The 25,708-nt window shown below is 36.0% G+C and overlaps 3 protein-coding genes and 1 long non-coding RNA gene across 9 annotated transcripts in view; 3 read left to right on the top strand and 1 right to left on the bottom strand.

Annotated features, from left to right (window-relative positions):
- Nucleotides 1-347: 347 nt before the first annotated feature.
- LOC148958751 (glutamate [NMDA] receptor subunit 1-like) lies at nucleotides 348-12,560 on the top strand. 3 transcript variants are annotated; one of them, XM_089111705.1, is made up of 6 exons: nucleotides 348-1,977; nucleotides 4,620-5,654; nucleotides 6,210-6,715; nucleotides 8,431-9,349; nucleotides 9,807-9,967; nucleotides 10,881-12,560. In XM_089111705.1, the coding sequence occupies exons 2-6, from the start codon at nucleotides 5,256-5,258 to the stop codon at nucleotides 11,272-11,274; spliced, it is 2,379 nt and encodes a 792-aa protein (XP_088967831.1). In that variant the 5' UTR covers nucleotides 348-1,977; nucleotides 4,620-5,255; the 3' UTR covers nucleotides 11,275-12,560. The 3 variants fall into 3 exon arrangements, with proteins under 3 accessions (XP_088967831.1, XP_088967832.1, XP_088967830.1); XM_089111706.1 differs by lacking the exon at nucleotides 348-1,977 and having other exon boundaries at nucleotides 4,416-5,654; nucleotides 6,222-6,715; XM_089111704.1 differs by lacking the exon at nucleotides 348-1,977 and having other exon boundaries at nucleotides 4,416-5,654.
- A 1,488-nt stretch (nucleotides 12,561-14,048) lies between these two features.
- On the top strand, nucleotides 14,049-20,455 carry LOC135681227 (uncharacterized). 2 transcript variants are annotated; one of them, XM_089111702.1, is made up of 5 exons: nucleotides 14,049-14,726; nucleotides 15,283-15,788; nucleotides 17,523-18,441; nucleotides 18,598-18,758; nucleotides 19,720-20,455. In XM_089111702.1, the coding sequence occupies exons 1-5, from the start codon at nucleotides 14,328-14,330 to the stop codon at nucleotides 20,120-20,122; spliced, it is 2,388 nt and encodes a 795-aa protein (XP_088967828.1). In that variant the 5' UTR covers nucleotides 14,049-14,327; the 3' UTR covers nucleotides 20,123-20,455. The 2 variants fall into 2 exon arrangements, with proteins under 2 accessions (XP_088967828.1, XP_088967829.1); XM_089111703.1 differs by having other exon boundaries at nucleotides 14,055-14,726; nucleotides 15,295-15,788; nucleotides 19,720-20,452.
- Nucleotides 20,456-22,233: 1,778 nt separating this feature from the next.
- Nucleotides 22,234-25,708, top strand: part of LOC135681224 (glutamate [NMDA] receptor subunit 1) — a 6,143-nt gene continuing 2,668 nt past the window's right edge. For both annotated transcript variants that reach the window (XM_065195568.2, XM_089111708.1), the window contains exons 1-3: nucleotides 22,234-22,605; nucleotides 22,944-23,431; nucleotides 24,717-25,635. In XM_065195568.2, coding sequence (XP_065051640.2) covers nucleotides 22,234-22,605; nucleotides 22,944-23,431; nucleotides 24,717-25,635 — 1,779 coding nt within the window. The remainder of the gene's footprint in view (nucleotides 22,606-22,943; nucleotides 23,432-24,716; nucleotides 25,636-25,708) is intronic.
- The window catches only part of LOC148958750 (uncharacterized), a 27,147-nt gene continuing 24,864 nt past the window's right edge, over nucleotides 23,426-25,708 (bottom strand). The window contains exons 2-4 of one of the 2 annotated variants that reach the window (XR_016144443.1): nucleotides 25,493-25,623; nucleotides 24,854-24,954; nucleotides 23,426-24,014 (exon numbers count right to left, since the gene is read on the bottom strand). This is a non-coding gene — a long non-coding RNA (uncharacterized LOC148958750). Of the gene's footprint in view, nucleotides 24,015-24,853; nucleotides 25,624-25,708 lie in introns of both variants that reach the window. The other variant, XR_016144444.1, reaches the window with a different exon arrangement.

Below are 25,708 nucleotides of genomic sequence, written 5' to 3'. Positions count from 1 at the left end.
TTAGCAATCTACGTAACAGCTTTTACATTACTCGAATTCACCGTACGTAAGTCGCATTTCATCAGCATTACCATTTTATATTGTCGAAAACCATTCCCACAAAATAACGTTGAATCTTTCCTCTTACTCTTTAAATGAGTCATTAAGTGCACTCACAGAGAACGACTTCTTTGATAGAGTTTTGGATAAATGTCCTTTTGGTGCGAATTAGTATTATAGGTCGGAGGCTGCAAACAATGGGGGAACTCGCCTGTGGTTTGCTGTGGCATTAACAAGACCCACGCATCCCTACAGAACAGTTAAATGTTTTAGGCGAATGCAAGAAAATGACGTCAGGAAATCATTCTTTAGTTTAATTGCCCGCAACTCGCGCGCGATAGCGCGCGAGTGAAGGGCTTATAGTCTGCCCCGCGTATAAGTAGCATATGGAAGCTTCAGTTCATGTTGTCAGCACTTTGTCAGCAGATTTTGTCACTTTTCTGCTGCCATGACAACTGTCAATCAATTTCATTGTCAATCAATCGGCTTTGTCGAGGAGGTCGTTAACCGCCACCTCTTTGTGCGGAGGGGAATTATCTTCGGAGCGTTGCTCTGCCAAGACTCTGTTAAAGGCCTTCGGTTTTTTTGGCACGAAAACGGTGCTGCATCACAGCTCGGTTCTCCGCAATGGATGGAAGTTTTGATTCGAAGTTTTGGGAATCAAAACCAGTCGAATGCCACACCTTTCTCCCAAAAACTCGAGACCATACGAGCAAAAGTTATGATTGGCGTGACTATCGAAAAATAAATGTCAAACCCTTGAAAAACTTTCATGATTTTCAAAAGGGCGTTGGACTTAAATCAAAGGCAAACTGAACGCCAAAAATTCTTGATAAAAAGAATAGTTTAGCATCAACTAGAGCAGCTGTTTTTATAAAATTGTGAAAACCCAAGATGGTGTCTTCTTCGAATATCCTGACCTGAATTTTCAAAACAATCATTATCAAGGAACTAATTGTTTGCGGGCAGTACTAGCAAGAGCTATTTCTAGTAAATATACAGGGGCGTGTTTGCCAGATTTTCTGCTTACTTCGGGGAATTTTCTGCTAAAGCTGGAATTTAGCTTTTTCTCCAAGGGTTTTCAATTCATAGCACACACAAACAGAGAAAAACGGGGAAATGTGTCTATTCTATTCTAAAGCATTAAAAAGGCCCTGTTTTGGAGCACTTTCTTATAGTTGAATCTAAAGAACTTGTTTTACTGCGTGTGCAGCTACGAAAGCTCTCTCTTACGTTTTCGCCTGAGTCAGAGTAACTACCATTGATAATTATGTATGTTTAATTATGTATTAAGCTCTTGCTAACATTTCAGATAACTGGTTTTGCCGCATAAGAACATTATCAAGCGTTTTAAAGAGAGTTCCCCGACAAAATTTGCTGTAATCAAGCCTAAAGTCCCTTTTAGAAGCATTGCGTCAGTCTTCATTTTCCATAGTTTAGTGTTAAGAACATTGACTGAGATGAGGTATTGGCAATTGACATAGAAGTTGAATTTCATGCCGCTTGCAATAAAGTTTTTCGTCAAATGGTTGGAATGCGATGACGTCATACTACCACTCGTGCATTGGTTGCCATAGTTTGTATGACGTCATGACTATGATCTAATGCCGACCAAGATTAAATATAAGTGAAATCGAGGTTTAAATATTTCACATTATTAAATACCATCAGAAAAGCATTGTCAACATGTACTCTATACAGAACAAGAGATAAAATTGGAGCATATCTATCAGTAAATGAGAGTGGATTTAGACCCTTCAGAAGCACATCTGATATAGTATAGACTCACAGATGGTATGCAGCAAAAATAGCTTTGTCAGAAATAGACATACATACAACAGGAATAGATATGTCATCAGCCTTTGATACAATAGATAGAAAGCTGCTATTGGACATTTTGAAAAGTATATTAGATGAAGATGAGATGAGATCAATGAGGTTCTTATTCGGAAATACCATCTTTACGTTTTTCATCTTCAAACATTTTCTTTCTTATCTTCAAATGCTGTGGCTTTCTCTTCCTGTACTTCATTTCATTCTCTGCATATTTTCTTCTTCATTTTTCTATTTCTTTTCTTTCTCTTTTTTTACCTTCTTTTGTATCTTATTCTGATCTATCTTAATCTTCTTCTTATGATTTCTTATCTTAGGCATTTGTAGCATTTGTTTTCTATTGTGTTTGAATGTATGTTTACATTTCCTTCTTACATTTCAAGCGAAGTCTGTAATGTTTTACTGCACCTTGATTTGAAGGGTGTACTTGCATAAGCTGATTGTGAATGCTTAAAGGAGAACTGACACGCAAAAATGACTTTGGCTTATTCGATGCAAAATTTTTCGCTGACTTCAGATCTGGAAAAAGTTTTCTTCTAAGATTCGCCGTTTTTCTGATATTTGCACTTTTATCCGTCGAATACGTCACAGCCAGGACTCGGGAATTTCCCGAAGCGGAAACAAGATTATCGCCAGGAGTTGTTAAAATTCTCGGTTGACGTCACAAGTGACATGTGTAAAATGAAGTATTTTCTTTTTTAAAACCAAGATTCTTCAATAGCGATCGTATAATCAGCAGCAACCAACAACTACAAAATGACGACTTTATTCAACGAAAACTTCGACTCGACTGGACTTGCACTCAAAGAACATACGCTTTTAACAACACGAGTGACGCACATAAAACCCTAATGACACAAATTAACGGCAAATGAACTAATAACAACTAAAAAGAGATGGCACGATGACAAACAAAATTACTGACGCAAACATCGAAAGACATTCTCATTAACAATAACGAACCACAAACACGATGCACGACAGACAAAACTAGTTGTATAACACATGTTAACAATGCCGTTGTAAAGGCTTTCACCGCAACGGTGAAAGTACAAATGAAGTTTCGTGTTTTATTGAAAATAATCCGCGGTGAAAAGACAAAAAATTGTCAGGCATTTCATTTATAAGTATATCGAAGCTAGAAAATCCTAGCTACATGTCTGCTAAGACGCTTATATCTACATACAATTTATTTTTGTGCCATGATATCTTCGAACCAGCATGCTTTGAAACATTGAAAGAACCTCTAAGCTTATGAAAAAAGGAGTCGACTTTGTTTGAAAACTGATACCGTTTCTTCAAAGTTTTTATTTTTACAATTACAAATAAAATCGCAACATGGGGGTGGGGGGGTGTGGTTTGAAGCATTAGCCAAAAGACAAACGAAATCTAGTGGAGACAGCGGTAAAAGTGATCCTGCAACCTGCTTTGGGTGCAGAAATATGAATTCAAGAAAAAGCCTTGGTTGTTGGGAGCTGCGAGTGTGACTAAATAATAATTTCACGGAACTTGATTATTGTATTTTAACAGAGGTTGAGATACTAGGGAATAACCTAGTCTTCGAAAAGACCATCCCCCACCCAAGTCAAAATTGATTGCAAAAGAAGATAATGTGTCAGTTGATATTCCTATGACAGCTAAACAGCATTTTCTTCGACTAAGAAATCAAGTTCTTTGGCTAATAGCTAAGAGCCTATTTCGTAAATCCAGATTTTTCGACTGCCAGGTAACTTATCAGTTCCCGAAACCCTTCACGCCCGGTGAAAATGGCATATAATCCGCACAAGTCGACTTTTAACTCGCCTTCACTATTTAATATCACTATAGAGTTAACGCGTTTGAAACATTGAAAAACAATCATAGAAAGTTACATTAACAATGAATAACTTGCAGTTCCGTTTAGGGCATCATAGGCATTTCAGCAAATTAGGCCATATACAAAGCAGTCTATCTGAAATCTGAAATGAAATTCTAGTTTTAGGATACCTGATCTCATTTAGATTGTAGCAATAGCATTGTTTTTAATAGAAATTCCATATCAGTTTATACATCCAGTCTGTTTTTGTTCATAATATCGTCACTGTTGAGCCATGGGACGACTGTCTGCCCAAGCGGCAGCGCTGGTTGGTAGCAAAAACTCAGACGGCTGAAACTCTCCATTTGTTTCGAAATCAGTGTAATAAAACTCCGATTCAGAGTCCCAAACCATTGAAAAAGTCAATTATGTGTCAAAAATGCAAAATTAGCACCTTTCACATGCACAAAATAAACATTTGTCCGCAGCATTTTGTTAAAGGTTTCTATAGAGAAACACATTACGTGCTGAGAACATGTCACTTGTGACGTCAAAGATGATCGCCCACTCGTGACGATTTTCGCCTCTAGTCTCAAGTTGTCGGAATATTTGTCGTTTCTCAACTTAAAACGCCTGTATTTCAAAAACGGTAACTGTGATTAAAAAAATTTTTTCGATCTCGGAATTTGCTTGTCACAAACTACCGTTTTAGCCAAACTTTTTTTTGCGTGTCAGTTCTCCTTTAATGACTGTCTTGTGATAAAGGCTTATAGTCATTGAATTGTTTATGTTGCATAGTTATGTTAGACTGCAGCACAGTGTTGAGTATATGATTGGTTGCTGACTGTGCTGTTGACTTCTCTCTCGATGTTTACTCTGCCGGACTCATATGAACTCTTCTCTATTGTTTCTATATTCTAAAATAAAGCTTTCATAATTAAGTATGCCCTAGGTACCAGAGCCACATAAATTCACGCGTGGAAACAGAAAGGAGGAACGGAGAAGCGGAGAAGCGGAGAAGCGGAGAAGCGGAGAAGTGGAGAAAAGGAGAAACGTAGAAGCGGAGAAGCGGAGAAACGGAAAAACGGAGAAGAGAACGCTTCCACTTCCGAGGTCGAAATTTTGTAGCTCTGCTATGGTATTCAGGCCGTTTAAAGATATAGAAGTCTTTCAATCAAAAATTTGCAGCGAAATTCAATAAAACCAAATTTATTCTTGAAACAATTTATAAACATCACAACCTTTTTATTTAGAAAAACCATTTTGCTATTATCACCGGCAAGAATAAGGATCTTTTTACTAAGTCAAAGTGAAGAGCGTAAACATGATGTTTGAAAGGTTGAAAAAAAATGAAATTGGAATGTTTTAAAACGACGTGTTTATGCATTTCTGAGTAAATAAAAATCGATCAATTATGTTTCTGTTGCATGGCATTGATTTTTTACGCTTATTTAAAATAAATAGCGGGTGGCTTATTTGAATTGATCCGTGGTGTTTGTGGCAATGAGGGTTTAAAAAGAAGTCAGCAATTAATTATCTCATTCAAGGCCATTTTTAACGAAGCCATGTTCTGAAATCTGACTACAACATGTTTGTGTTCAATAGAGGATCCCTGGAGTCCTTCTTCGCTGCATTTTTTGCTCTTCTCACTACTACTTCATGCCAAGATGTATCATTTTTTGGGATAATTAAAAACCAATCTGGCCAAGGTAATTTTCAAAATGCATCGGAGAAGCTTAACATCACAGAAAGCAGTTTTTACTCAAATTGGAACTCGAGTCATGGCTTATCATTTGTAATATCGCAAATGGAAGAGCTTAGAACGAAAATCAATCGGAGTGATTCCAGCAAGAATATTGTGTTTAGCGATACTCAGGGCATGCAAAGCGAGATGGTCAAAGAGCTGTTGCTGATTCAAGAAGATATGACGTCGCCAAGTTACAACAAGACTGTTATTTATGACGATTGCTTAGGAGGCAATCATCAGGTAAGACTCGCCTACTTGTGATTGCAAGGCAATGTAGGAATTTTTTTTATTTTGAATTTCCTTCTTGTTTAAGAGATTTATATGATTTTATTCGAAAAGAAATAAAGAAAAGAGGATTAATGGAACTTCTGAGCTGTAGCGCAATGCAATTTAGAGCGCACCACAGGGGCCCCTCAAGCGATATCTACAGCCGTGTTTTCTCAAACTCACCCTATTCAATCTTTTATCAAATTCACCCTATTTCCTAAGTCCCTAAACATTCTTCAATTTCAGCACATTACTCAGCTTCCCATACTTAGCGAGTAAAATTAGCATTCTTACATTTGCTATTGTGGTTGTTATACCTCACATCCTTAGATGGGCATTCTTGCAGTCCGTAAATAACAGTTCCCTACTTCAGATTACTTCAGGCTGGAGGTTTGTACTTGTGATCCAAAAGGTTATGTTTTCTCTACTGTCCTTCCTCAGATCACAACACTTTCTCCAATGATTTATTTTACATACTTCATGACCTTTTGATGTCTATTTTAATCATTTTGAAGTAATTCTTTACAGCTTTTTTCACAGAGAGAGAATCACCATCAAATGGCTAAGGACATGCTCTCCTTCTTGAATACGTTGGTTCTTCCTTTGAAAGACATCACAATCGTCACAGATTGGACAGAAACCGGCCAAGCCATCCTAACACAATTGATACAAAGTGCCTACCATGTTGGAAGGGGCACGATCACTATTCAATCAGTCGAAAAGCTGATTGCAGATCAAAACAGCGTATCGTCAACTTTTTTGGATTGCAAGCTATTTCTTGTCGACTGTAATGGAGCGTTGGCTGCAAAGATGTTTGATATTGCTAAATCGATGGGCCTAACTGGATTGATGGATTCAATTAAATGGATACTATCTGAACGCACGATGGAATCTCTGCCTCAAAGCTGTTCTATTCCTGGAGGTGAATACTATGGACGAGTGCCATCCCAAATCGCCCTTAACGGATCTTACATCTTAAGGAAGGTCAAGCAATATATTAAGGAGGATTTTATGGCGCCGAATTGCTCGAAAAGGCAAGTGTCTTTTGTTTTCAATACGTAGGAAAGATCAAACAACTTATGAAAGGTAGAAAAGGTAAACTAAATAGTTATCAAACTATCAAGAAGTATGACTTAAAAAACAAAATTCCGAATTTGTTTTGGAATGTATATTTCTAATTCAAAGCGGCTCAAATTGTTAAACGCATACAAATGATGGAAATAATTCTTTGACACGCTCTTTTTCTGATAAAGTTTCAATGAATTTTTTTCCCAATGCTTAAAGCCAGGAAAACCATCATACTATATGAACAATTTTTTGCATCTTTCGTTAAAGTTATCACACGAGAAGTATCCGCAATGATTGAAGATAGGCAGAAAATTAGTCACTTCGATGCTGTATAAAACAGCTGTTAATTTTATATTTTGTCATATGATTTCGACAAGCAGTTTGGAAGACTGGTTTATGAAAGAACCTGGTACCAAAATTGTACGTTGTTTTGGCTAAATTCAGAACACTTTCTTTGAAAAACCATTTCCGTCAACGTCATAGACATTAAAAACATTTTTAAAGCTACAGACGTCAACCTATTTATCATTGTTTTATGACAAGTAATTCTTCTAGACAGAGATGTGCCGATCGGGGGGACGTGGGGGTGGAATGTGAGGAAGCGTTACGCCCCCTCAATGTCTGCAAACTTCAAGAAAGTTAGGCATGCAGCGGGAACCTTAGCATTAAATAGGAAGTTTGATTCATTCTTTTTATTGGTCATGGTTGGTGATAGTCAACTTTTTTTTGTAATACAATCTTTTTTATAAGAACAACTTTATCAAAACACGAGCCTCAAAATTGGACAAAAGTTAACTCTAATTCACTGGTTCGTACAAAAAAAGTGTACTGCAAATAACTTGCTATAAGGAGCAAGCTAACGATTATAAGAAATGACTACAAGAAATAACCGCAAGAGTTTTCTGAGATGCATTTTGAGCTAATCTAAAGGCTGTGGTCGAAAAATTTTTCTACTCGCTCCGCTCGCAAGGGCACCGTTTTTCCATTTTGCCCCAGAGCCTCTGAAACCTCTCGGCTACCTTCCAGCCATATGTGCCATTCAATTCTTATTTAATTCTATAGATTTGAGAAAATTATAAGCTGAAAATATTGTTATGAGGAGCTCAAAAGAAGCTGTAGTTCATTTTTTCAGATAATCCTAAAATTGGCTTTTCGCAAAAAGATGCTCATGGATTCAGCCAAAAACGAGAAATCCAGGAATATTAGTTTCTGCAAACTTAATTTCCTTATACTTTGATGCCATAATTTGCTCTTACTTGCTGTCATTAAGTGTTTATATGAACATTTATTTCATTGTTAATGGATTTTATATGGAGAAATAGTCGGTCAAAAACGCAATTTTGGTCACTTTTTTTTCTGAACGCTCCTCCCAAACAAAATTGTCTAGGCACATCACTGCATACTAGAAAACGATAGTCCTTAAACCCTCGACATTTCCAAACACAAATTAATTTATTGTGGATCCATTAGTTTGATTGATAAAGACGCAGATGAAATATAAATTAATGAGCTTATTAATTTCTAACTTGTAGAATAAAGCCAAATAATCAAGAAAGAAATGAACCTATTGAGAATGTGATTTGAGAATGGCCAATATTGGCAACATTATTCAGAAGATTTGGTTTGACTGAAGAGAAACTGGGAAGAATATCGATTGAAGATTAATGTATTTTTGTTGTAGAGCATCGGAAGCAAAAATATTTAAACCTTTGTCAATCCGAACCAATGCGTTTGGAAACATGTGGAAAGAAGATATGGAGATGTACGATTATATGGTGAGTATGATCATAAACAAACAAGGTCTGAACCCGAATGCACCAAAACTTAGGGTATCAGTCGTTGAGTTTGGACAATTTGTCATGGTTTACAAATACAATGAGACGTCAGAGAGCAACCTTCCTTGCCAAATTTCTGGAAAGCTAGGCATAAAGAGAAGACCAAATGCATCTTACGAGTTAGTGTGTATGAATGGCTTTACAATCGATATTTTAAAAGAGCTGGAAGCCATTTTAGATTTTGTTGGTATCCCAATGTTGACTAAGGATGGCAAATATGGCGGTTATAATTCAAGTACTGGAGAGACAGTCGGATATATTAGAGACCTTGTTCGCAATGAAACTGATATATCGATCGATCTGTACCTTGATAAAAGACGAAGCCAAGTAATAGGTTACACTGCGCCATATTACATTAGTTCCATGGGTTTTGCATACCTGCAGAAGAATCAATATGAAGAAGCGGCTGTATTAAAACCATTCAGCCTTCATCTATGGCTGTGTATAATCGGAACCATAATTATGCTTATTATTGTCTTGTGGTCCTTGGAAAGGGTCAGTCCATATAGCCAGCATCAAATTAACAAGCGGTCCTTAGACGACACAAAAGAATTCACCATCGTCGATAGTGTTATTTACGTATGGGGAACATTTTTCACCGGAGAAATCATTAGCAACAAAGCAATGGCTGTTGGTTCTCGTTCTATCGCCATATTTGTATCATTTGTGTCGATTTTGGTGATGTCTGCATATTCAGCAAACTTGATTTCGTTTCTTGTGGTATTAGATGAAACATCATTGGTGACTGGCCTGCTAGATGAAAAGGTAAGAAACTGAAAGGTTGCAGCGTTTGAAAGTTACTTGCAGTAGGGCTACATCCAAGGGTTGGAGGGGGTGGGGCAGCGGTGAATGGGGGCGAAGGATATTTTATCTGAATGTCAAGTAGATTGTTTGAATAGATTGCTAAAGAAATTTTCAAATAGGCCTTGTTATTCATAACAGTTTCGAGTTATATCTAATTGCAAATCTTGACCTATATCCGCGACCCTTACAAAGCCCAGTTTCACCCCTTTTAAAATTTAATCACAAATTTGTTTTTTTCATTCTAATAAAAGAAAGAATGATATAACGAGATATCAAACTTGCAAAATAATGAAGGCCAAGGACATAAGGAGAATCACAATGAGATTCTCAAAAGATTAACAAAAATTGAATTTCAGTTTGCCCTAATAGGCAAAATATTTTCTCTACGAATTTTTTCCAGTAATGGTTACTTTTGTAGCTTATCAAAAGATCGAGCGAACTTCGCATGGGAGTTCAGGAAAGCACATTCCCGGACAATTTCTTGTTGACTCATTATGATCCAAGAGTAAGAAGCATGTCGAAGACGAGGGTGAAAAGGTACTCTAGCTTGGATGAGTTACTCATCACTTTAAAAAACAAGTAAGTATTTTAAATGTTCATCTAGATATGCAAGCGTGAAGAACGTTATGAAATGTATCGCTTTCTTCTAATTATTGACTGCAGTTATACGATTCTTTCAAGATCTAAATTTGTCAATCCTGTGAGACTAGTACCATAGTGATACCCACGATATTTCTGTGAAAAATTGTTTTAAATTCATGGACAATTCTTATGGCCCATTTTTGTAATGTTATGTTGCAATGCAAACAACACACAAAACAGACCATTATTGTTACTGAATTTCAAAGCAAAGAAGCTTGGAATTGCAAAGAGGTTTCTTAAGATAATTTTGAAGATTTAGCTGAGTCAATCCAGCAGGTTTAACCTTTGTGTTGTATGCATCAGCCAGGTTCTATTACTTGTTGTATCTAAAGATTTTCATGTTTAGTTAGCGGCAATAGTTTTATTACGAAATTGTGAACTTTTTTAAGATATTGTGCTTTACATTTTGAAAGATAAAGATCAAGAAAAGATAAAAACGATTTAAAATAAAACTATTTTTATTCTTTACTTTTTTATTATCTCAAGACAGCAGACAAAAAGAGAAAGTTCCATTATTTTCACGATTGATTAATAATTTTGGCGTTCTTCATCTTTCAGAATTTAACGTGGAAGTAAATTATATTTGTTGTAAATGAACCGAATAATGAAAAATAACAAACATAATCTGCTTTAATTTCTGCCACAAGAATGGATTTAGCGAAAAAGTCAGTCAAATTTGGTAATTTCCTGACTGATATTTATATGTAAATTATTATAAATTTGTTTTGTTTTGAATAGAATCAGCTCTTTGTATGGAATCAGTTCTTTTCATTATTGATTGAAGATAATTATAGTCAAATCTTAAAGCAATTCAGGTCTTAAAATATCTGACGAAATCATATTTTTCCAGGAATGTTGATCTGATATTAAGCAATTTCAACGCTTTAGCATTGAGAGCAGCTGAAGACAAAAGTTGCTCGATAAAAGTTATCTCACTGAAGGAAAAAGAAGTGGGCATGGCGGTATCATACAACAACAAATCGACATGGAGTAGAATGCTAAACATGGGAGCATTGGATCTAGCCCATTCTGGGAAAGCTGACTCAATAGCCAAAAAGTGGTTCACTTCATCACAATGCACCCATGCAAGTAATTTTTCTGCCCTTGATGTGACCAGAATGAAGGCTTTGTTCATATGGTTATCTGCTGGAATTGCTGGTTGCCTTGGTATTCTTGTTTTCACTGTCTTGTTGCGAAAATGTGAAGCATTTCACAAGAAAATGACAGAAGAGGAAGATGGATAACGAATGTATGAATATTTAGCAAATTACAATATCGAGCTTCCTTTTAACCGTATGAAATTGGCAATCTGACTGTAGACTGTTCATTACAATTAGATCATATCTCTACTATGAATAAACTCATTTTTTATAAGGAGGACACTCGCTTTAAGAAACAAGAACTCGGAAGTCGGAAAAATAAAAATCTGGTTGCCACAAAAATTTGGACACCGAGAAAGAAAACATATTTCGAAATAGGCCAGTCAGAAACACGAACACATGACTGTTGGTAGCATTCTCAATAGGCAAGCGGCACTGATTGGTCAACTTCAACAGTCATGTGCTCGCATTTCTGATTGTCCTATTTCGATCCACAACTGGGTATATAAATTTCCTAGCGTACAGTTTTCGATCTATCTTCTGACGTTTTAAACTCCGAAGAGTGTCAGACGAAAAGCTTTAGTTTACTCAAATGTTTGCTTTTTTCAAAGCCATTTTCAAGTTTTGTACCACCAAAAGATTGTTTAAAACATATTTCCCTGATCTAAGCAGGACATTAGAACTTGATAGAATTGTCACTATCACTTTAAATAGCTGCAAGTCATCCCAACAAACATAAACAATTAGATATAGGGTCCCAAATGTCAGAATTGATTTCATTCATCTCAATAAAGAAACTCTTAGGCAACAATGGATTCTGGAAATTCCTGAAGCACTAAGAAACTGGAGTACTCGACATTGACCTATATTTCTTATAAAAATTGAGTGTATTTTACAGTTTTTGTTGTACTTAAATTATGATGTATTTAGGAAATTTGCTATATTATGAAGCTCAACAGATTTATTCTAATGGAGGTTACTAAAGAATAAATGCAAAATCTAACGTTTCCGAGTAATACGCAACGAATAAGCAATACCTTTTTTTAATTAAAGTGTGTTGAAATCGTAGTTGTAATTATGAGAGCCATAATGAATGACGGAAATGGATGAATCGATTAATAATTTAAAAGAAATCATCTTTATAGATTATAATGTTCAATGTTTTGCTTCTGGGACAATGTTACGAAAATGAAAACCTTGCTCACTAAACTAAGTAAGCATTGGCTTAGTTTTTTAATTGTGCATGTTAAGTAAAAATGTGATCTCTCATCCAATTTTCTTTTTCTTTCGCACCTGGTTCTCAAGCATCACTTAGAATGATGGCAAACAAAACTTTGCAGTGAAAATTTAGCAGTGAAATACTTCCGGTTTATTTAAAAATTAGAGTTTTCATCGCTTTACAAAATCGAATTCTGAAAACTTTTCAATTTTCCTAAGAGAACTATTGTCATGATGTCCTGTATTCACAGCCAGTATTCTGCTGAAGGAAACCTGTTGCTAACAGGATAAAACAAATAGTAAAAAAGCAAGAGAAGCAGAGAGAATGATGTTTTGAATAGCATCAAAAATGGACTATTAAAGACTGATAGTAATGAATTCTTATAAACTTGTCTAGATGAAAAGGTTGGAGGGACATGTTCGTCCAAGCTCCTGCGCATGACATGTAGTGAAGAAGAAACTCTAGAATCTGGTTAAAGTGCCACTGAATTGAGAAAAATGAAATTTTTTTTATTGTTGATTCCGATAGACTAATTATCGCTAATTTCGAAAAAAAGTTTAGTTTCTTAATTCATGGCACACAACCAGGAGTTCTGGGGTTCTTTTGCGAGTTAGTCTTGCGAAAAGAGGCTGGGGCGTGTGACGCATTAAGATTTATATAGTCAATTCAGCCATAGAGAGGGCTGTAAGAAGATAAAAAGTTACAAATTGTGTAAAACATGACACAAGCATGAAACCTGATAGAGATCGGCAGTTTGATACGCCGAAAAAGATAGGGTGTGAATAGACGCTGCAAAATATCCCCTTGTGCTATTTATAGAGTGGGGTACTAGGTTCCAAACGTCTAAGCAGTAATTGACATAATTTAGCCATTAGATCGCGATACCAGCATGGAACGTGGTAGTAATAAGAAGTTTGATACGCTGATAAAGATAGGATATGAATTGACGCTGAGGTACTTGGTTCAAAACCTCTAAGCAGTGATTGTCATAATTTAACTTTTAGATCGCGATATCAGCATGGAACTTTTTAGAGATAAGCAGTTTGATACGCTGAAAAAGATAGGATGCGGATAGACGCCGAAAAATTTCACTTGTGCTATTTATAGACTGGGGTACTAGATTTCAAACATCTTAGCAGTAATTGTCACAATTTAACCATTAGCTCGCAATACCAGCATGGGTTCATGCGTGGAAACAGAAGAGAGGAACGGAGAAGCGGAGAAGCGGGGAAGCGAATTAGCGGGGAAGCGGGGAAGCGGAGAAAAGAGCGCTTCCACTTCTGAGGTCGAAAATTTGTAGCTCTGCTATGGTATTCAGGCTACTAAACATAGCTACTAAACAATAAATAGTTGATAAAAAAAGAGAATCTTCAAAATTTATGTGTATTCCTAGCTGCAATGTGGGTATAATTATCTACAGTGGTGTTGCTGCACTTCAGGAAAACTTATTTAAAGACAAAATATAGTCTTTAAATCTATTCAATTGGTTTCATGCACTCTGAGTCATAAAGTTTAAAGATATAGAAGTCTTTCAATCAAAAATTTGCAGCGATATTCACTAAAGCCAAATTTATTCTTTAAACAACTTATGAGGTCACAACCTTTTTATTTAAGAAAACCATTATGCTATTATCATCAGCAAGAAACAGGATCTTTTTACTAAGTCAAAGTGAAGAGCGTAAACATGATGGGAAGAAGAAACGTAAGAGCGTAAACATGGTGTGTAGATTGAAAAATATTTGAAATTGGAATGTTTTAAAACGACGTGTTTATGCATTTCTGAGCAAATAAAAATCGATCAATTATGTTTCTGTTGCATGGCATTGATTTTTTACGTTTATTTAAAATAAATAGCGGGTGGCTTATTTGAATTGATCCGTGGTGTTTGTGGCAATGAGGGTTTAAAACGAAGACAGCAATTAATTATCTCATTCGAGCCCATTTTTAACGAAGCCATGTTCTGACATCTGACTACAACATGTTTGTGTTCAATAGAGGATCCCTGGAGTCCTTCTTCGCTGCATTTTTTGCTCTTCTCACTACTACTTCATGCCAAGATGTATCATTTTTTGGGATAATTAAAAACCAATCTGGCCAAGATAATTTTCAAAAAGCATCGGAGAAGCTTAACATCACAGAAAGCAGTTTTTACTCAAATTGGAACTCGAATTATGGCTTATCATTTGTAATATCGCAAATGGAAGAGCTTAGAACGAAAATCAATCGGAGTGATTCCAGCAAGAATATTGTGTTTAGCGATACTCAGAGCATGCAAAGCGAGATGGTCAAAGAGCTTTTGCTGATTCAAGAAGATATGACGTCGCCAAGTTACAACAAGACTGTTATTTATGACGATTGCTTAGGAGGCAATCATCAGGTAAGAACCTGCCTACTTGTGATTGCAAGGCAATGTAGGAACTTTTTTTATTTTGAATTTCCTTCTTGTTTAAGAGATTTATATGATTTTATTCGAAAAGAAATAGAGAAAAGAGGATTAATGGAACTTCTGAGCTGTAGCGCAATGCAGTTTAGTGCGCACCACAGGGGCCCCTCAAGCTATATCTACAGCCGTGTTTTCTCAAATTCACCCTATTCAATCTTTTATCAAATTCACCCTATTTCCTAAGTCCTTAAACATTCTTAAATTTCAGCACATTACTCAGCTTCCCATACTCAGCGAGTAAAATTATCATTTTTACATTTGCTATTGTGGTTGTTATACCTCACATCCTTAGATGGGCATTCTTGCAGTCCGTAAATAACGGTTCCCTACTTCAGATTACTTCAGGCTGGAGTTTTGTACTTATGATCGAAAACGTTATGTTTTCTCTACTGTCCTTCCTCAGATCACAACACTTTCTCCAATGATTTATTTTACATACTTCATGACCTTTTGATGTCTATTTTAATCATTTTCAAGTAACTCTTTACAGCTTTTTTCACAGAGAGAGAATCACCATCAAATGGCTAAGGACATGCTCTCCTTCTTGAATACGTTGGTTCTTCCTTTCAAAGACATCACAATCGTCACAGATTGGACAGAAACCGGCCAAGCCATCCTAACACAATTGATACAAAGTGCCTACCATGTTGGAAGGGGCACGATCACTATTCAATCAGTCGAAAAGCTGATTGCAGATCAAAGCAGCGTATCGTCAACTTTTTTGGATTGCAAGCTATTTCTTGTCGACTGTAATGGAGCGTTGGCTGCAAAGATGTTTGATATTGCTAAATCGATGGGCCTAACTGGATTGATGGATTCAATTAAATGGATACTATCGGAACGCACGATGGAATCTCTGCCTCAAAGCTGTTCTATTCCTAGAGGTGAATACTATGGACGAGTGCCATCCCATATCGCCCTCAACGGATCTTACATCTTAAGGAAGGTCAAGCAATATATTAAGGAGGATTTGATGGCGCCGAATTGCTCGAAAAGGCAAGTGTCTTTTGTTTTCAATACGTAGGAAAGATCAAACATCTTATGAAAGGTAGAAAAGGTAAACTAAATAGTTATCAAACTATCAAGAAGTATGACTTAAAAAACAAAATTCCGGATTCGTTTTGAAATGAATATCTCTACTTCAAAGGGGCTTAAATTGCTAAACGCATACAAATGATGGAAATATTTTTTTGACACGCTCTTTTTCTGATAAAGTTTCAATTAATTTTTTTCTGAATGCTTAATGCAAGGAAAACCATCACACTACGTGAACAAATTTTTGCATCTTTCGTTAAAGTCATCACACCAGAAGTATCCGCAATAATTGAAGATAGGCAGAAAATTAGTCACTTCGATGCTGTATAAAACAGCTGTTAATTGTATATTTTGTCATATGATTTTGATAAGCAATTTGGAAGACTGGTTTATGAAAGAACCTGGTATCAAAATTGTACGTTGTGTTGGCTAAATTCAGAACACCTTCTTAAAAAACCATTTCCGTCAATGTCATAGACATTAAAAACATTTATAAAGCTACAGACGTCAACCTATTTATCATTGTTTTATGACAAGTAATTCTTCTATACAAAGATGTGCCGATCAGGGGGACGTGGGGGTGGAATGTGGGGAAGCGTTACGCCCCCTCAATGTCTGCAAAATTCAAGAAAGTTGGTCATGCAGCGGTAACCTTAGCATTAAATTGAAAGTTTGATTCATTCTTTTTATTGGACATGGTTGGTCATAGTCAACTTTTCTTTGTAATACAATCTTTGTAACACAATCTTTTTTATAAGAACAACTTTATAAAAACACAAAATTGTATAGATTTGAATTTGGACAAAAGTTGACTCGAATTCACTGGTTCGTACAAAAAATGTGTACTGCAAATAACTTGCTATGAGGAGCAAGCTAACGACTATAAGAAATGACTACAAGAAATAACCGCAAGGAGTTTTCTGAGATGCATTTTAAGCTAATCTAAAGGGTGTGGTCGAAAAAATTTTCTACTAACTCCGCTCGCAGGGGCTTCGTTTTTCCAATTTGCCCAGAGCCTCTGAAACCTCGCGGCTACCTTCCAGCCATATTTGCCCTTCAATTCTTATAAAATTCTATAGATTTGAGAAAATGATAAGCTGAAAATATTGTTCTGAGGAGCTCAAAAGAAGCTGTAGTTCATTTTTTCAGATAATCCTAAAATTGGCTTTTCGCAAAAAGATGCTCATGGATTTACCCAAAAACGAGAAATCCAGGAATATTAGTTTCTGCAAACTTAATTTCCTTATACTTTGATGCCATAATTTGCTCTTACTTGCTGTCATTAGGTGTGTATATGAACATTCATTTCATTGTTAATGGATTTTATATGGAGAAATAGTCGGTCAAAAAGCAATTTTGGTCACTTTTTTTTGAACGCTCCCCCCAAACAGAATTGTCTAAGCACATCACTGCATACTAGAAAAAGTCAGTCTTTAAACCCTCGACATTTCCAAACACAAATTAATTTATTATGGATCAATTAGTTTGATTGATAAAGACGCAGATGAAATATAAATTAATGAGCTTATTAATTTCTAACTTGTAGAATAAAGCCAAATAATCGAGCAAGAAATGAACCTATTGAGAATGTGATTTGAGAATGGCCAATATTGGCAACATTATTCAGAAGGTTTGGTTTGACTGAAGAGAAACTGGGAAGAATATCGATTGAAGATTAATGTATTTTTGTTGTAGAGCATCGGAAGCAAAAATATTTAAACCTTTGTCAATCCGAACCAATGCGTTTGGAAACATGTGGAAAGAAGATATGGAGATGTACGATAATATGGTGAGTATGATCATAAACAAACAAGGTCTGAACCCGAATGCACCAAAACTCAGGGTGTCAGTCGGTGAGTTTGGACAATTTGTCATGGTTTACAAATACAATGAGACGTCAGAGAGCAACCTTCCTTGCCAAATTTCTGGAAAGCTAGGCATAAAGAGAAGACCAAATGCATCTTACGAGTTAGTGTGTATGAATGGCTTTACAATCGATATTTTAAAAGAGCTGGAAGCAATTTTAGGTTTTGTTGGTATCCCAATGTTGACTGAGGATGGCAAATTTGGCGGTTATAATTCAAGTACTGGAGAGACAGTCGGATATATTAGAGACCTTGTTCGCAATGAAACTGATATATCGATCGATCTGTACCTTGATAAGAGACGAAGCCAAGTAATAGGTTTCACTGCGCCATATTACATTGGTTCCATGGGTTTTGCATACATGCAGAAGGATCAATATGAAGAAGCGGCCGTATTAAAACCATTTAGCCGGTACCTATGGCTTTGCTTCATTGGAACCATGATTGTTCTTATCGTTGTCTTGTGGTCCTTGGAAAGGGTCAGTCCATATAGCCAGCATCAAATTAACAAGCGGTCCTTAGACGACACAAAAGAATTCACCTTCGTCGATAGTGTTATTTACGTATGGGGAACATTTTTCACCGGAGAAATCATTAGCAACAAACCAATGGCTGTTGGTTCTCGTTCTATCGCCATAGTTGTATCATTTGTGTCGATTTTGGTGATGTCTGCATATTCAGCAAACTTGATTTCGTTTCTTTTGGTATTAGATGAAACACCATTGGTGACTGGCCTGCTAGATGAAAAGGTAAGAAACACATCAGTGTAGAAGAGAGGTACGACAGTCTAGTGTAGACATACGGCAGTGTAGCGAACCGATGTAACCAAATCAACTTCCATTTACGAATGTTTTGCTCATGAATCTTTTGATATGAAACATTTACAACGATGCTTACTTTTGCAGCTTATCAAAAGCTCGAGCAAACTTCTCATTGGGGTTCAGGAAAGCACTTATCCTGACTATTTTTTGCTGATTCATAATGATTCAAGGGTAAGGAGCATGTCAAAAACTAGAGTGAAAAGGTACCCTAGCTTGAAAGATTCATTCAAAGCTTTAATAAACAGGTAAGTATTTTTAATTTTCATCTAAAGCAGTGGTGTCAAACTCAATTGAACAAGGGGGCCAAAATCCAAAACACGATTTAGATTACGGCCCGAACAGAATAAACATTTATTGATGACACTATATAAACAAAATAGTATATAATGATCTCACATGCCGGATATAATTACACGCCGGGCCAGATGTGGCCGGAGGGTCTTGAGTTTGGGAAATATGATCTAGAGAATAAAGCATAAAGGCAGTTATAGAATATTCTGTCTATAATCATCGCAGGCTAGTGAACTTACTTCACTACTTAGTTCCCATAACGAACACATAACATGTGTAACTCAAGTATACTTCTGACTTCATTGTATAAAACGTTGGATGGAATCATTGTCTTCGTGCGGATCGCAAGTGGCGTGTGTGATTGATTCCTTGTTTTTAACCAATCCACTACCGTAAACCTACCACGTATCGTGTTTCCCATAGTCCCTCGCATATCGCCGTGACGTTAACTGAATTCCGAAAATTTTTAGATGCGTTTTATTTGGGACTCGCCTGCAAAAGTGGGAGGTTTCTATTTGAAAGTAAAATCTGAGGATTTTTTTAATTGAAACTGCAAACAGAAGGCATATTCTTATAACAATTTTAGTGAGCAAAACATCAATTACCACAAGAGCTGTTATTCCAATAAGTTTATAGTGTAACTTTTTTTTGTCATCGTTCAGGTAAACTAAACTCGTTTGTATTTACTCTATATTCTCTTAAAAGCCGCCCAAGATGCTATGTTCATTAAAAGGAGCTGTCTTTTCATTGACCAATCTGTAAATGCGGTGTTATACTTTAGTTTAAGATGGTGTTTGAAGAAAGAGAGAAGGTGTCTTTTTAAAAAATTGCGGTCTGTCAATTGCGGATTTAGAAATCGATGAGAGAATGCTACCAAAGGCAGCATCTAAATGATAAGAAATGATATATTTCTAGGGACGTTGATTTGGTCATTAATGATTTCGACGCTTTAGCATACGAAGCATCGCATGATAAGAATTGCACAATGAAAGCCATGCCTTTAAATGAAAAAGAAATGGGTTTTGCGGTATCATACAACAACAAATCGACATGGAAGAGAAGACTAAACATGGGAGCAATGGATCTAGCCCATTCTGGGAAAGCTGATTCATTAGCAAAAAAGTGGTTCACTTCATCAAAATGCACCCATGCAAGTAATTTTTCTGCCCTCGACGTGACAAGAATGAAGGCTTTGTTCATATGGTTATCTACTGGAATAGCTGGTTGCCTAGGCATTCTTGTTGTCACTGTTTGGTTGCAAAAATGTGAGGCATTTCACAAGAAAATGACAGAACCGGAAGATGTACAGGGAAGTTAACAGACAGATGCACGAAGGCTATTTACGTTGAATGAAAACTAATTATAGAGCATGTAATCGTTATCAAGTTGATAACGAGTACATGCTTAAAACGTCGTGTTTTTAACAATCAAGCTATCATATTTTCATTCTGGTACTAAATACATTTGCTAACTGTATTATCGTTATTCTGGATGAAGTACCACATGCAACGTACATATTTACACGCACATGCTCTTTCTGATAAGACCTTCAAAATAGCATACTTGCGTCTTTCTCCCCTCAGTTTTAAAATCCCTTTCACAGGCCTATGCAGTAATAACTATATTTTTCACATTCATAACTTAACCATATATATACAAAAAGGAAATAGAAAAGGCAAAAGCCACTTTCAAAAGTTAAAAAATTGGCTGGATAGGCCTATCTATTTTGTCAATATTCAACAGATTGTGAAGAAAATTGATATTGCGCACTGTGTTATCTCATGCTATTTGAGTTGTTGATCATTTTTAGCATATTATAGGCATTGTTATGTATAACTTAACCATACATAACTTACACATTTTTCACATTCATAACTTAACCATATATATACAAAAAGGAAATAGAAAAGGCAAAAGCCACTTTCAAAAGTTAAAAAATTGGCTGGATAGGCCTATCTATTTTGTCAATATTCAACAGATTGTGAAGAAAATTGATATTGCGCACTGTGTTATCTCATGCTATTTGAGTTGTTGATCATTTTTAGCATATTATAGGCATTGTTATGTATAACTTAACCATACATAACTTACACATTTTTCACATTCATAACTTAACCATATATATACAAAAAGGAAATAGAAAAGGCAAAAGCCACTTTCAAAAGTTAAAAAATTGGCTGGATAGGCCTATCTATTTTGTCAATATTCAACAGATTGTGAAGAAAATTGATATTGCGCACTGTGTTATCTCATGCTATTTGAGTTGTTGATCATTTTTAGCATATTTTAGGCACTGTTATGTAATTGCTATATAGAAAATGATACTTTTCACATCATATAACGGTACCTCATCTTAAGGCTAACGAGGCTCAGCGGCCTCCAACCAGTACACGACGAGAGGCAACAGTGTTTGCCACTATGCTACAGAGCTACGTCACATTTTATCTAAGCCAATAAATTCACTTTACAGTTAAGAAAACACGACAATGCTTTAAATATTTTAAGCATCTATTTATTTATGATCCATATCAAATCTCTGATAAAGATTATGTTTTAGACACTTGAAAATATCGTATCCGCCACAATTTAAAAATAATTATTTAACTTTTCTCTCAAGCTGCAAGTTCACATTATGGTACATCGATCTGAAGGCCAATTGGATTTTTTAAAAACTCTATTTGACGTTATTGCTTTCTATCACATAAAGTGTAAGTCAGATATACAGACTTTTCCCATTCTTCTTTAGGTTTTCTACGTGACTCTACTGATTTTGTTGACGAAAGGAATTTTGCAACCGAGCTTAAACTTTTGAATCGTTTATCGTTTATCTATAAATGTATTCTATCACTGTAGTAATGATATTAGGGTCATAACGATGTATCTTAATATAGATAAAACCAACCATGAGTATAATGGTAGCTCAGCTTTAAGCAGAAGACGACTTCAAAATCAAGTGATGAAACTAAATGACAAAATGTTCCCATAAAGTGACCTTAGACAACAATCCATTCTTGGAAATCCTGATGTCGGATAAAGAAATATCACTCTACGAAATGAAGAATACATTCAATCATCTAATTATACTTTATGAATGTCAAATTTTGTATTTTATCATTTACTCTACGGCAGAATAATCACACAAAAAACACCAATTCCGGTATATTACCAAAAGTTTGAATAGTTCAATTTGCATTGTTTGTGAACCAGGTGCTATGTTTCAGTTGCAAAGCATTGAGAAATCTGTCTATGTTCTACACTCAGTTTAAGCCGAAAGCTGGTGGTTGTATTTGGCCTTACTCCATCACGTTAATACAACACAGGCTCTGTAGCTATGATTGACGAAACAACGGAATTATACATTCAAAGCATAATTTCATAGAACCTATTACCGGATCTTGCTACAATAATTTTGCATTTACAAGAGAGAGCATGGGACCTTTCTTGGCTGTATTTATTGTTTTTATCAGTACTTCATGTGCAGATGTATCGTTATTTGGGATTTTTGAAAACCAATCTAGCCCAAAGTATTTTGAAGAAGCAACCGAGAAACTTAACATTACAGGAAGCAGTTTTTACTCAAATTGGAACTCGAGTCATGGCTTATCATTTGTAATATCGCAAATGGAAGAGCTTAGAATGAAAATCAATCGGAGTGATTCCAGCAAGAATATTGTGTTTAGCGATACTCAGGGCATGCAAAGCGAGATGGTCAAAGAGCTGTTGCTGATTCAAGAAGATATGACGTTGCCAAGTTATAACAAGACTGTCATTTATGACGATGGCTTAGGAGGCGATCATCAGGTAGACTAACACTCATATCTACTTTAAGAAAACACAAGAATTTTCTTTTGATTTGCTTTACTGTTCAGCAAGACAACTACTTTGTACTTTGTAATTTCTACTTTGTAGAATTAGCTGGTGTTTAAATGAAAATTATTCTATAAAATTAATGCCGCTGATTTGTTGAGCATTAGTTTACAAGCCATTTTTCATGTCTATCAGAACTTCCAACTTTCTTCTTTGTAAACAGATTCTTTCTTGATCATCAATACATACACTGATCTTGAAATTAGTGTCAAGAAAAATTTTGAAAATATATTTTATTTAATGTATTAATTATCTCTTTTATAACGCCTTAGCATCAACATAAAATGGCTAAGGACATGCTCTCCTTCTTGAATACGTTGGTTCTTCCTTTCAAAGACATCACAATCGTCACAGATTGGACAGAAACCGGCCAAGCCATCCTAACACAATTGATACAAAGTGCCTACCATGTTGGAAGAGACACGATCACTATTCAATCAGTCGAAAAGCTGATTGCAGATCAAAGCAGCGTATCGTCAACTTTTTTGGATTGCAAGCTATTTCTTGTCGACTGTGATGGAGCGTTGGCTGCAAAAATGTTTGATATTGCTAAATCGATGGGACTAACCGGATTCAAAGATTCAGTCAGGTGGATACTATCGGGACGCACGATGGAATCTCTGCCTCGAAGCTGTTCTATTCCTAGAGGTGAATACTATGGACTAATGCCATCCCAAATCGCCCTTAACGGATCTTACATCTTAAGGAAGGTTAAGCAGTGCAAAAAGGAAGATTGGCAGATGAAGTATTGTACGGAAAGGTAAATATGTATTTTAGACTAAAATGAGTTATATATTTTGATGACTTTCAAATAATGATTTTGTTTAAATTGGATATTCAGGAGAAAGCTGTTTTGTGAAAGCAAAAACAGCTGTCTTGATAAAAAGAGTTTTATAACTGAAGTCTTACTTGCTAACAAATTTAAATGACTAATAAATCATGTATTCTCTTATAAACCTAACAATGTATTGCTATGTCGTAAACAATTTTGCAGAGCAAAAATGATTTAGAGCGTGATACATTGTGTAGCTGTTCAAGAGCCTTTTTTGCAGCTTTTTTTAAAGACCTTTTAGTAGAATTCACTTTAAATTGCAACTTATGCTGTTCCAATTCTTTACGGTTGAATTTTGCGGTAGTTCGTTGTTACGGTTGGTAGGGCAAAGTTATTGTTTGTGGCTTGACGTAACGGTAATGTTTTGTGTTTTCTTTAAAGACGTTACATAAGACCGGTGTACAGTTGTTTTTTGTCTATTTCGTTCATAAATGTTGCACATTCCACTTTATGGCAGTTGTGGAAGTTCCTGACCGAATCTTCTTGGCAGGTCCTGAATCAGCTTGAAAACCTGTGAACCAAGCCAAACTACCCGTAATCTCTCAGTAAACTTCAAATGGCCATATCGCACAAAGATGCAACATATATGCCTAGGTTTGCACATTTAGAAGAAATAAAAATTTTCAAAACAATTAAATTTATTGCAAATTCCATATTTTATAGATATATATTTAATGCAGAGCACAAATTTTCCAACCTAATGTCAACAATGCCGCTTCTGCTTTTATTCCAGTGATGCTCTCATTATGGGTCAAAGATTTACTTCTTTTAGCACGAGGCCCTATAAAACAGAGAGTCCTAGGCCATGGCCTAGTTGGCCTTTGGGTTAATCCGGCCTTGCTGTACACATAAAACAGGGTAGCTATACAGATAGAGATTATGTGCAGTAATGTAGTTTCTTTCCCCTCCTACGATCAATTAATCATGGATGTGTAGTCTTATTAAGCATCGTTGAATTAAAAACAGAAGAAACCTTGTCAAAAGGATTTTACTCCAAAAAGTCTGGTTAAGCACTTATTTGCAAAACCTCTAATTTGCAACACTAAGTCAATGCAAAACCTGTAAGTGAAATCGCTTGAAGGATATTCACAAGTTTTGGTTGAACAGAGCCTTGACATGTTGAAAAGATTTAAAACTTTGACTCAAATTTAAACGAGAAGACGTGCCTGAGAAAGCATATAGTAAATTTATATAAGCATGTGTTGTTTTGCAGGGACTCAGTAGGGAAGGCATTCAAACTTTGGCCAAATGAAAATGCAACTTTCGGAAACAACTGGGTAGAAGTAAAGAAGGGAAGTGAAACTTTGGTGGACCACATAGTCGAAAAAGAAGGTAGAAATCCAAACTCACCGAGACTCAGAGTATCAGTCGTCGAATTTGAGCCGTTTGTCATGGTTAACGGATACGATGAGGCATCAGTAGATAACATTCCTTGCCAAATCGCTGGAAAACTAGGCATAAAGAGAACACTAAATGCATCTGATGAATTAGTGTGTTTGAATGGTTTTACCATTGATATTTTAATAGAGCTGGAAACCAGTTTAGGTTTTGTTGGTATCCCAATTACTACCAAGGATGGCAAATACGGCAAGTATGATCCAAGTACCGGGGAAACAGACGGTTATGTTGGAGAAATAGTTCGTAATGAATCTGACATATCAATCGATCTTTACGTTGGTAAAACACGCAGCCAAGTAATGGGTTTCACTGCGCCATATTACATTGGTTCCTTGGGTCTTGCATACATGCAGAAGAATCAATATGAGGAAGCGGCTGTATTAAAACCATTCAGCCTGTACTTATGGCTGTGTATAATCGGAACCATAATTGTGCTTATTGTTGTCTTGTGGTCCTTGGAAAGGGTCAGTCCATATAGCCAGCATCAAATTAACAAGCGGTCCTTAGACGACACAAAAGAATTCACCTTCGTCGATAGTGTTATTTACGTATGGGGAACATTTTTCACCGGAGAAATCATTAGCAACAAACCAATGGCTGTTGGTTCTCGTTCTATCGCCATAGTTGTATCATTTGTGTCGATTTTGGTGATGTCTGCATATTCAGCAAACTTGATTTCGTTTCTTGTGGTATTAGATGAAACACCATTGGTGACTGGCCTGCTAGATGAAAAGGTAAGAAACAGTCATATCCAAAGATCTTTGAATCCAAAGTTTAAAATTTTTCTATGGTTGGAATAGGAAGAAA

The sequence above is a fragment of the Rhopilema esculentum genome, chromosome 12, assembly GCF_057945365.1.
Source record: "Rhopilema esculentum isolate cy_ngs chromosome 12, ASM5794536v1, whole genome shotgun sequence".
In the NCBI taxonomy this organism is placed as follows: domain Eukaryota; kingdom Metazoa; phylum Cnidaria; class Scyphozoa; order Rhizostomeae; family Rhizostomatidae; genus Rhopilema; species Rhopilema esculentum.
Note: the sequence above shows the minus strand (reverse complement) of the source record. Positions and strands in the feature narration are given on the sequence as shown.